General features: G+C 44.2%; 1 protein-coding gene across 1 annotated transcript; it reads right to left on the bottom strand.

Moving 5' to 3' along the window:
* Nucleotides 1–814: 814 nt before the first annotated feature.
* On the bottom strand, nucleotides 815–8,157 carry LOC126990815 (keratin-associated protein 5-3-like). Its single transcript, XM_050849453.1, has 8 exons — nucleotides 8,063–8,157; nucleotides 7,575–7,642; nucleotides 6,954–7,071; nucleotides 4,157–4,253; nucleotides 2,760–3,021; nucleotides 1,907–2,129; nucleotides 1,291–1,367; nucleotides 815–1,195 (listed from the first exon to the last, which is right to left on the bottom strand). Exons 2-8 carry the CDS (start codon nucleotides 7,635–7,637, stop codon nucleotides 1,178–1,180), a joined length of 858 nt encoding a protein of 285 aa, XP_050705410.1. The 5' UTR covers nucleotides 7,638–7,642; nucleotides 8,063–8,157; the 3' UTR covers nucleotides 815–1,177.
* Nucleotides 8,158–12,466: the final 4,309 nt, after the last annotated feature.

Below are 12,466 nucleotides of genomic sequence, written 5' to 3' on the forward strand. Positions count from 1 at the left end.
CTTTTTCCGTTTGGGGTACTGTAGTTTAGAGAGTTTTGTTTCCTGTTGCTATTTTTGTGTGTGAATTTACCCTTGACAACCTCCTCTGATGTAAGAAATAACTAAAGAATCAGACAAGCAATGGGTACTAATGCGTTGACTTGGACTAATCTATCACACGTTTCCCTTCGGGGTGCTGTAGTTTGTGGTCTTTTTTTTCCCCTGTTTGTTTTTGTGTGTTTTTGCCCTTGACAGCTTCCCCTGATGTAAGGAAGGAACTAAAGAATCGGATAGACAGAGGGGACTAAAGTGTTGACTCGGACTTAGGCTATCTATCAGTTACCCGTTTGAGGAGCAGTAGCCTACTTTTGCGATCTTTTTTCCCCCCTGATGATTTTCACGTTTGTGTGTGCCTTTGACTGCTTCCTCTGATGTAAGAAAGTAACTAAAGAAGACAAAGGGGACTAGTGCATTGACTTGGTTTGGGGGTCTTTTTTCCCTCTCCTGATTTTTACATGTGTTTCTGCCTTTGACTGCTTCCTTTGATGTAAGAAAGTAACTAAAGAATCAGATAGACAAAGGGGACCAGTGCATTGACTTGCTTCAAATTTGCTTGTAGATAAAACCGGAGCTGATAGTTTAGGTCTTGGCATGTGACAGATGAGCTTGGAAACATGGCACTGAATTCTCGGCCTTTGCAACTCCTTAAAGATGCATAGAAAGTAATCCTAGAGCAGTATCGTTAGGAGTTGAGGCTCTGATGATAAAGGGGACAGGATATCCTACCTTCCTGAAGGACTCTATGCTAGTACTTGCCTCCATCAAAACTTTTAAGGATTGCTTTTATTTTATTTGCAGCATAATTCTGAACAGCTGGTACACACATATTGCGAGCTGAACATACATAGAATTTCGAAAGTAAAAATTCATGTCTGCTGAAATGTTAATTTTTTGTAATCTCTCTATTTACGTTTGTGCATTTTTTTTAAATTTTTTATTTCTTTGCAGAAGGGTGCTCTGGCATCAAGCCCAAGAAGGAGAATTGAATACTCTGCAGAGGATCAGCGTGCACGGCGCACGTGCAGGAAGTCCGTGCATGAAGGTGAGGCGGGTCAGGTCAAGGGCAGGTCAGGGCAGGGTCAGTCCTCGGTCAGGGCGGCGGTCGTGCAGGCGGTGGCGGTGGCTCAGGGTCACAGTTTCACCCCGCAGATTGAGGCTAAGGGAAGAGAGGGCGTGAATCACTCAAAAGTAGGTAGCTAGTATGAACACACACACACACACACACACACACACACACACACGACTACTCACCCTTGGAACACAGCAGATGCAGGCATCAGTGCCGCAAGCGCCTGGCATATAACGACGATATCCCGCGGGACATAGATCTGTGGAAAGCATTCAAGTTTGTATACATATTGTATATCATTATTAATCTGGTGATGTTCAATTAAGAACAAGGGAATGGTAGTGGCAATTCGGATTTAGTAAGGTAAGCATGAGGTAAGCAAGGTTAATTGAAAGCACAGTGAAGAAGGATTCGATTATAGTCTGATGAGTTGATGACCAAGGCAAACTTAGCTTGAAGAGTTTGAATTCGCCAGGGCGCTTCTTTGCAATCAGCCACCGACGAGGGCACACCTTCAGACCTGCGCTCCTACTTTGTTATTATGTTGAGAAGCATATTGAACAGAAAGGCCAAGAGCAAACAAAAATTGCCAGTCCCAGTCCCTTAACTACAAGGCAACCCCTGGAATCCACGTCGTATCCCATCAGTCATCTTGCCTGGGACTTGAACGACTCATACCTCAACCCACATCTCCCTACGCTCGGAAATTCTGCAGAGCTAATTGCATGATTAGTGCTGTACAATTCTATGTCTTATCCTGAGGTATAGGAACTAGGGAGTTCAACAGACATAACTCACCGTGAGGATTGCGTGTCGGTTCAGGTAGCTGAGTTGGGTTGACGCATATCCCATTCTTACGGGCACACGAATAGTCTGGCCCACAGGTCTTGCAACACTTGCAGTCAGCGTTTCCACACCCATCATCTGTTAGGTATTCATCTCCAGCGTCGCAAAAATCTTCGTTGATATCCACGCATCTCCCCGGGTTGGGGCCATCAACACAAGCGCTGCTGGGAGTGCACTGTTGAGGGGAGAAAGGTGGGGGAAGGGGATAAAAGCAAGTAGAGGACGGAAGGGAAGGTATTGAGCTAGGAATAGGCAAGGGAAATAATTGTCAGTCCATACAAAGCAAATCTTGAAAGCCATCCACAAGTTATCATACTCGTAAGTCTTTTATCCACATGTTTCTCTAAGCTCTGAGAAGCTCTGTCGTATTCACACCACCAAGACTGTTTATTAAATCATTCTCCTGTTTGTTTATGACCCAGTCTTTGCTGATCTCATTCTCAACCAACAAAATAGCACACCAAAGTTATTTAATATTTCCGAGTTGGATTACTCTAGGCTTATAATTATATTTATCAATTGTTGAATATACTATAGGTGAGAGAAAAAAACTACATTGCCTTGTATATCACCAGGGAAAGAATGCCATGAAACAACTTTTGGTGTATCTTTTAGTATAAAAGTATCCTTGACATCCCGCCTTGCATTTGGAAAAAGTAATGGTTGATAACAGTAGATGTAGAAAGTGTCCCGCTTCAAATACCGTCAAAACTGAACTTTGAACTGAAGAAAGCCTAGTAATATAACATAAGCAAAGTTAAAGTGCGTGACTCCTACGGGCGTCTAAGTGCTGGCGTTGACTTACTACTGGCTCACAGCACTTGCAGTTTCCATCGTCACAGCCAAATTGAGAGCTCGGCGCCGTGCCGGTACCGCACGTAGCAGTACCACTGATACATTGACCTCCGGCGTTCGCACAATCGTCGCTTGTTTGGCAGGTCATACAGCAGGTACACGCGCCCAAGCCACAACTCCCAGCTGCGTACTCGGTTATTGCAGAGCATGCGGAGTTAGCCACACAGAGGCCATCATAACAGCTTCCATCTTGACTACAAGGTTCACAGCACCTGTCAGAGGAACGTAGGTCATTGTAAATCAGGGGAAGGCGGTGGCCGCAGATATTTGAAGCTCTGCAGGGTGGCTATGTGGTCATCAAGCGTCAGAGGCAATGCTGAGCTCACGTCCCTTCGCCGTTGATTAACTTTTTCGCCCTACTCTGAATGGCAGAATAAGATCACCCACATAATAACATGAGAACATTAGGAGACAGCAAGAGGTCGGTAGGCCTATGCAGGGCAGCTCCTGTGAACTTAACCATACCTAGCCTCACTATCTATATGAATTTATCTAATCTTCATTTGGGTGCATGTATCGGTCGTTTTGGCACTCACAACATGACTGCCAAGCCAATTCTACTCACCCACCACTCTGTTGATCAGCCAATTTTTGCCTGTCCATGTCGAATCTGAATTTATCCAACTTAAAACCATTGCTAAGTGTCCTACCCGGCTCTACCTTACCACCAAAACCTTATTAACATCATCCTTATTGAAGCCCGTCATCCATTTGTAAACTGCGATCAAGTCCCCTTGCACCCTCCGCCTTAATTTCTAGAGGATGCAATTCAAATGTCTGTCTGTCCTCAGAAGGCAAATTTCTTAACCCGTTGATCACCTTTGTCATCCTCTCTACTGTCCACCCTGCCTTCATTGACCGGGCCGTTATTTCTTGGAGGGCTAGGGGGGGCTATAACCCTCACTGTTTTCTATAGCGGCTTTTCTGTTCTTCGGTGTTTTCTATAACGGCCACTGTTTGTTAAAGCGGCAAAATGTCCCTAAAAGTGCTTATTTTTTCAAAAAAATTCCCCAACCTGCCCGTGCTCGCTTCGCTAGCCATCTCATGAACCTATGAACCCCGCTAGAGTCTATATAGCACCCCCCAAAGGTCTGCGAAAATTACAGGCCTGATTGAGATTGCCAAATGGAGCCTGGGGTAAGGGGTAGGGGGCTGCACCGTGAGTCCAACAGAAATATAAACTACAGCGTCATTAATAAAAGCGCCCTCATTAACAAAAGATTGAAAGCAGCAAACCGTGGACACACACACACACAAACACACACAAACATCACACACACACAGTCATGTCACTATATACTTAGCGTTCACACTGACAGACAACAAAGAAAGTTCCCAAGCTCTCACCAGCAAGTTAATTCACATTCTCCGTTAGGGTATTCCCCGCTCATGCAGCTATCCCTGCAGCTGCCATTTGCAGTACCACACGGGCCTGTTGAACAAGCTGAAAAATGAAGGAGAGAGTAAATTAAACAAGTGCGGCAGCATGTAGAGGAGTACACGTAGGTGTGTTTTGGGAGGAAGGTTCGGGAAATGTTCGGGGTGTAGCCTACTCCAGCGATGGGCGCGTTGTGAGAGGGATCATGAAAAGACTGAAGTGTTTTACTGTGAAGATGAATAAGGCGAGTGAAGGAGGACGTTATTCTTATTTGAGATCGGGGAATATCCATAATAAAGAACATGCTTCATTTCAAGCTGAGGTGATGTAGGCACTGCTGCATCATTGCCTAGTTTGAACAGTAACCAGCCGCCAGCCGAGGAAGATCCGCTGATGGTTATTTGTGTGTCTTACCGTCCCTGTTACCGTCCTTGGCCCTGTTACCGTCCACGGTGTCCGTGCAGCACCGGCAGCCGGCACTACATAAGTTCTCCGTGTCTGTTATTTCGTCGCATCCTTCAGGGTTCCTTCTAAAACAGGACCCACCGGCATTACTGCAACCCCTGTGAGTGGACGTGATGTTAAGCCGCGTTCAGACCTGTGCAACTTTTCGTGCGCAACAGTCGCCCGTCAACCACGTACGGTTTACTATGCCGTGTTTTCTAATTTTCAGATCCTCCTTTGTATTGTCAGTATATGGAGGATTGGTCCAATGACAAAAGTATAAACTATATTGAGGATTATCGTTCATCTACTTGTCTGTGGATGGCTTGCTCTGCAGACTATAAAGACAGGGTAAAACGGAATGATTCTCTACAGTTCCTCAAAAATAAATGTGAAATAGGGACGTCGGAGGCAGTCCTGAACAAAATTAAAAGCCTTCGGTCGTACTTCCGACGAGTGCACAAGGAACACTTGTCGAAGACGAAGAGCGGTTCCGATGGTGATGGTGTTCCAAAGCCGTCCTGGTTCCTCTACAAGTCACTTCTCTTCATTCTAGATGAAGAAGAAACAAGGCCTGGCAGAGAAACTTTCTTGACGACTGAAACGAGTATGTGTGCTTCACTCCAGGTGTGAGCAGAAAGAGGCATGTGCATCCATCGAGGAAGAGGCATGCGTGAGAGTGCGTGTTGCATGCGTAGAGGCATCGGAAGATGCACGGCAACCATGCGCAAGGCGCACATGTCTGAACGCGGCATTAGGTGGTCAGTCAAGTTACCCGGTGGGCCCAAATACACTTATTCGAAATATACTTTTGGGACGTGCTTCAAACATTGTCTAAGTGAATGACATGTTTTTTTTTGTGTGTGTTTTTTTGTTCATGACAATTTGTATCAGATGAAAACTTAGGGTAAGGTGGGGTAAGATGCCCCCTGGGGTGAAAGGCCCCCCTTGGTTTTGTCTTTTTTTTTTTCTCAAGCAGTCACATGATCAAGTAGGCAACGCCAACTCTCTCTGCTCACAGGAACTACTGGAGTAAACAATGGACAGTTGCTCTGGCCACAAAGGGACATTTCTTCTTTTTGTCTAATTTCTTGTAAGTTTTCAGTGATTTTAATGATACCTAATTAACGACAAAGAACTGTAGAGTTAGCCTGATGTCTATGGATACTTGCTCTAAGATGTCTATACCATATTGCATGTGATTATACTCTGCCTACTTATTTGTAGGAAAGATGGTGACATTTTGTGTATATATGAGTTGCCAGGGTAAGAGGCCCCCTGTGCCTTTGGGGTAAGTTGCCCACAGGGAGGCCTTTTACCCCACATGTGGGCCTTTTACCCCATTATCAGCAACAAAGAAAAAAAACTCTATCTCCAGCTTCGTGTGATGAGGATGAATGGCCTTGTTTGGTGTGTGGGGAACCATTTGCTAATAGCAGACCTTCAGAAAAATGGGTCCAATGTCAGGGTTGTAGAAATTGGTCATATGCAGAATGTACAACTGGAGTAGGCCTAGATCTGTATGTAAGTCAAAACTGCGAGTCTGATAAGGCATTACAGTATTGCTATAGATAAATAAAAAATAGCAATACTGTAATGCCTAATCAGACTCATAGTTTTGACATACATACAGATCTAGGCCTACTCCAGTTGTGCATTCTGCATGTTTAAGTTTTTGAAAGGCATTCATAAGTGAACACTTTTGAGTTAGAGACTATAAGGAAGTTGGTATTTTTAACTGTTTCAGATATCAATATTCAACAGAAAGGACATATTTGATCAAATCTTATCAAAGTTCCATATATTTTTCATGAAAGAAGATGTTCCTTTAGTTACAAAAATTCAGAAGAAAGGGAAGCTAGTTTAATATTACCTGTCTAAAAGAAGGGGATACCTTTTAGAAAATTAATTAATTCTTTAGTTTTACATTCTATTCATTAGGAGACACAAATTTGACTGTGTTCCTATATTTCACATCAAGAGAGATTTATAGGGTATAGTTTTCAAAAAGTGAATACATTTTATATTTTTTATAATGTGGAAAAAATATTTTTCTTATGTTTCTGTGAGTTTTATTATTGTAAACCAGAGTGGAGTAAAATGCCTACCCAGTGGGCTTCTTACCCCACATGCGGGGTAAGAAGCCCCCTTTATTATTTTTTTTTTATATTGTCATTATAATAAAGTCAAAATCATAATGAGTGGATATAATATATTCCATAGATAGGCCTTAGCCTAAGATTTCAACAGAACTTTTTTTCAAAATTCTATTGGAAAAAATGTGGCTACGACAGCCAATCTCCCTTAAGGGGCGCAACTTACCCAGTCTAGGCCTCATGTCTTCGCTGTAGCTCCGCAGTGGATGGTCTCGTTGATCAAAAAGTTTTTTCGTGTCGGCATCAACGGTCCTGGACCCATCCCCTTGCTTCTCACCACCAGCCTGAGTGTTAAAGAAAGAAAAAACTCGCAATCTTTACTACGGAGCTGAGCTTCTCCCACAATATGGCGTTACAACTGTCGCCGAAGAGTAGCAGCTGGTCTGGACGTTGACGAGGGAGTCAACCAGATAGTCTGTCAGCCAAAACTTTCGAACCTGTTACTGGCGTTGTGCAGGAGACCATAACCTGAGACTTAATAGACTTATACCACACCTTTTGTGAAATTAACCAGATTGGCGAAATCGTTTTTGCGTTCCCTCCTGCGAGTCCTTATTTCCTCCCCGCCGCTCTGCCACATAGTCCCAACACCTATCTCTTCCTCTCATATGTTAGCTATAGGTAATATATGAGAGGAAAAGATATAGGTGCTGCAGGGTACTGTTTTATAGAGTGGCGGTGAAGAAAGGGCCCGATGGAGCCATCGCAAACACGATCTCCCTAATCTGGTTTCACTGTAGCTGACGTGTGTATATGCAAGAACACCTCGACCACAAATCATACTCACTTTGGACTGACAGACGTCCAGAGCCAGCAGTGTCAGCAGTCCTACTATAAGCGCAGTCCTCATCGCGGCTTATGGTTGCGGAGAGAAACAGAAACAGTGGTTGACAGTGTGGTATTCGTAGTGCAGCTACATAAAAAAGTTAGGACATGCAGTAATGGATACAAGGCAGATAAAAGGTTCAATAAACAGATGAAAAGAATAGCTTGGCACGAAAGATTGTACTGATTAGGTGAACAGGAGTAACGAAACGAATTTAGTGGTCATGTGGTCAGAGCAACTAAAGGAACTTAAGCCTAGAGGGGAGGATGGCAGTTTTTTGGAATGCCTTTTTCTTTTTTACGTTAAACCACAGCACCAGCACAGACGCTCCTGATGGGGCGTGTTGGACGGCCAAGACTGTGATAAGTCCTCAGGCTCAGCGCTTACCTTGCTGATCACACCTTTTGCTTTCCAACTTTTTTTGTGTGTGTAGGCACTTGCGGCCTCACCTGGTGTCGGTGATCTCTGCGGTGACTGGCAAACAGACAGACAGAGCTGGTGGTCGTGCTGCAGTGGGCGGGCGTGGTCGTGGCAGAGTCGCAGGCCGCAGCAGCAGTGTGGCTGTCCTGGCGGAGTCGCCCTTTAAATACCTGCATGTGGGCGGAGCGCGGCGCGGCGCGGCCACCTGTGCTGCCTTACAAGTGTGTGGGCTTTTTTCTTCTATATTTATTTTGGTATTTATTTATGTTATTTCCATTTTATTTATATTAATTTTCATTGTTATTGTTTTTAATTATTTTCATTATATGTACTTTTTGTGTGTTGAGTCAAAACAAACTTGGCAACTTACACTAAAGCTGCGCGTGGCCTCGGTGTTCATCTCCGTCACATAAGCCAATGAGCATGGCGGGTGGTAACCCATTACCCCGGGACAGGGCCATTGTGACATCCGGGTTCCAACAGTTTAGCTCCCCAGGTTTCCTCAGGTATACCCATTTATCGGCCAGGACGAAAGGGCAGCCACTAAGTGAAAGCAGCCAAAATCATTGTAAATTAGCGGATTGGCTTGGCCCACGTTGTCAAAGACTCGCTCATCACGAGTGCATGACACTGTCGCCATTTGTGCGAAGGACAATGATCCGTGTCTTCCAGTCGCTCGTGCCCGCTGTCTTACTCCATGGCTACGAGACATCGAATATTTGATGCCTTCAGGCACCGAAGTCACGATATTTGCCGTAAGGATACCGTTGTGGCTATGACTGAGACAATTTACGTTTTCATGAAGATGAAAAGTGTTTCAGGAGATCATCTGAAGTTAACATTGCGTTGACAAAGAGAGAGTCCCTGCTAAAATCCTATCCATGTCCATTACTATTATACCTTCTGTCAAGGTAAAGAGAATGAAAGGTAGGTTCACTAGGGGGGGGGTACCTAAATTTGTCTCTTCTGCGCATGACGTCAGGTGAAAGAAGGACTGATGGGTCCGGACATGCCCGGCATGGAGGAGGGGTCAGTCGTGTGCACCAGCCTCCTGACCTGGCTCCTCGCTCACTCAATGAGAAACTTAGCTAAAGTGTATTTTCTTTCAATTTGCCTTTTTTTTTTGTGTGTGTGTGTGTATTGTGCGCGGTTGTCGATCAGTTTCGGTGAAAGGAAACAGTAATATACGGTTTCATCGGCTGCCAAGAGATCAAGAACTTAGAAAGAAATGGATGGAAATATGTAATATAAAAAATAATACTTATTCTCGAGCAGATTCTGTTGGCTTTTTGTGTAGCCTCTACATGCCGTAAAAGAAATAAACACTGGTATAAAATTAGGTGTTGGTCACAGACCTTAGATCTCCATCACTGAGTATAGAGCAAGCTACCTGTCATTCTCTTTACCTTTAAATTTACACGTTTCTTTAGACGTCCGCGCTAATCTTTGCCGTACCAATATGGCGGCCTGCTGCCGACCATATACGCCAGTCAAGCGCGCGGTATCTACTCAACTACAACTTTATTTCACGTGACGTCACACCCTGCGCGGAGCGGCCGGTGTGAACCTACCTCCCATTCTCTTTACCAGGATCAAAGGGCACAGGGTCTTCCGGGGAGCGCGTCAAATTTTGAATCAACTGGCGCATGGGTTCAGAGTTTTGGTTTACGCCCAAGGATTATACAGTATACTATAAGGATAGCTTAATAAGCATTTGTTTTACCCACAATGCACCGCGGATGACGTCACACGTGTACACAAATGGTGCTGGGCCGGAAACTGGTTCAATTTACTGTGTTCTCACCGCAGCGTGCTCAGTGAAAATGGTGATTTGTGCTGTATAAGGGTGTTACAGTGGCTCAACGGCTATAATAGGAATAGCTTATTAAGCATTTGTTTTACCCACAATGCACCGCGTATACAATCTGGTTCACTCTCGCCATATAAAATGTATTAGAAAACCATTATTTATTAATCTTGTCACTCATTCATCACTCATTCATAGTCAGATTTTGTGCTTTTTAGATAGCTAAGGATATGTAATTAAATTAGGCAGCTGTTGAGTTGGCAAATAGTATACAGTAATATAATTATTTGATAAATATGTTAGAAAAAGTATGCTGAGAAATATTGCTGTCTACCATATATCAATTTTTTTTTTTTTTTTTTTTTTTTTTACGTTGATTGCCTATTGCGCCGGTAGGCATCTTCCCGGTGGGGCCTGATGGTCGGCCCAAAGCTTCTTCCAGGTGGGGCCTGATGGTCGGCCCAGCCCGTTCTGGCGCAGGCGAGTGTTTATAGTGGCGCCATCTATCTATCTCTCTATCTATAACGATATTGATGACAGGATTAGTTACTCCTTTAAAGTTGTAGAAAATGAAAGTCAATGAAATTTGAGAAAACGTAAGCATCGATATATGGCAGACAGCCGATCCAGGATTCAGGACGTTTCATAAGGTAGAGGAGGTAGCGTTATAACTGTATTTCGTAAAGAATCCTTATAACCAAAAAACTAACTAAAATTATGAGAATTTTTTTTTTTTAACACAACATTGAATAAACAACAGACCAATAGTACGCAAATACGTATAACCACCGTTGCCAGATTGTCGTACTCAGAGCATAGTATTTACCGGTTTCTGACGCCTAACTATTACCAAGAAACATCAGAATTTAACTCTTTTAACGATAACTATAAATCAATTTCGTTATTGGAGCCTAGAAGACAGTTTGGCGTAGGAAGTCGGAAATATAATCGGCTGAGTACGACAATCTGGCAACGTTGAGGCTGTAGCCCGCAGGCCCCAGGCAGCAGGCCCGCCATTTTGAGGGTATCAGATACCTGAAATAGCACATTTTTACTGAGCAAAGCAGGTGATATCACGTATTGTGACTTCGTGAGCTTTCATATTTATCTATTTGTGTATATTTCATCGTGGCAAAACTTATGTTACTGTTGTGCTGGATCTATGGGATCTATGGGCCTCTGGAAGACTCTGGGAGGAGCGAGCATGGGGGCGGGGAGCAAGGCTCCGCCCGCGCCCCGCGGGGCCCGCTGCCAGGCGCCAGGCGGGAAGTGTTGCCAACTCGCACATATTTTTGCTACATGTTCTTGTATGATATAATATATACTGTAACGTTCTAGACTGTACTGTTCTGTATATATATATATATATATATATATATATATATATATATATATATATATATATATATATATATATATATATATATATATATATATATATATATATATGTTGTGCTGGAAGCTTCCCCGGCGACCATAGGCCTCTAGAAGGCTCCTGGGAAACGAGCAAGGGGCAGGAGCAAGGCGAGCTGTCCGCACAGGGGGCGGCCAGGCGCCAGGCGGGAAGTGTTGCCAGCTCGCACATATTTTTGCTACATGTTCTTGTATGATCTAAAATATACTGTAACATTCTAGACTGTACTGTTCTGGATATATATAGGAGAAGAGGGCGAGAGAGTCCCAGTCCCAGTAATAGTAAGCTAGTGGTAAGTGAAGAGTCAGAGTGAAGTGTACTACGAAGGAAGAATATTAAACTACAGAAGCTGTGCAAAGTGTTTACATATCTCCCTCCCACGGAGTCTCCTGACGGCGACACGGAACCCAAGTAACACGTCCGGCATAACACTGGTGTCAGGAGTGTAGCCATTTGTTTTTTCGCCATGGAGACTCGTTCCCAAGCTGCCCAGAGGGACGACATGTTGACTGAACTTTTGGAAGCCTTGAGACTACATGGGGAGAAACAAGAAAGAGCACAGCAACAACAAGAAAGAGCACTCCAGGAACTCAAAGAACAACAAGAAAGAACACTCCAAGAACTCAAAGAACAACGAGAAAGAGCACAGCAACAACAAGAAGGAACACTCCAAGAACTCAAAGAACAGCTAGAAGATCGCTTCACAGGATTACAGCTACAGCTAAAAGCAGTACAAGATGGAAGTGAATCAGTGCGAAGAGAAATGATTGATGTGACCACGAACTTGGGACAACGCCTGATAGAAGTGGAGAAAGAACACACAAGTCTTCAACAAGAGATGGAGGTGGTACGAGAGACGACACAAAGAAATATTAGAAGTGCAGGGAAAGGTGAACCGTACTGAACAGGCAGTTTGTGATGTAAGTGACAGAGTGAAGGCCCTTGAAGATTGCTTGGCTGGAAACGGACAGCCAGTGCGTCCAGGGGCTAGTTGTACCCAAGATGCTTCTCCTACGCAAGTCCGGAGTAGTTTGAGCCCTGCTTCGCCTGAGTTTATCCCGCAAGAAGTTCCGCCAGCCCCATGAGTCTGCTGGGTTCGCCTGTTAGAAAGAAGCCTCAGGAGTTTGATGGCAAGGTCTCCTGGGAGGCTTACCGCGCTCAGTTTGAGCTGTTGGCAGCTCGGAACGGATGGGATGACCAAGAGTGCGCGGT

The sequence above is a fragment of the Eriocheir sinensis genome, unplaced genomic scaffold (assembly GCF_024679095.1).
Source record: "Eriocheir sinensis breed Jianghai 21 unplaced genomic scaffold, ASM2467909v1 Scaffold204, whole genome shotgun sequence".
In the NCBI taxonomy this organism is placed as follows: Eukaryota; Metazoa; Arthropoda; class Malacostraca; order Decapoda; family Varunidae; genus Eriocheir; species Eriocheir sinensis.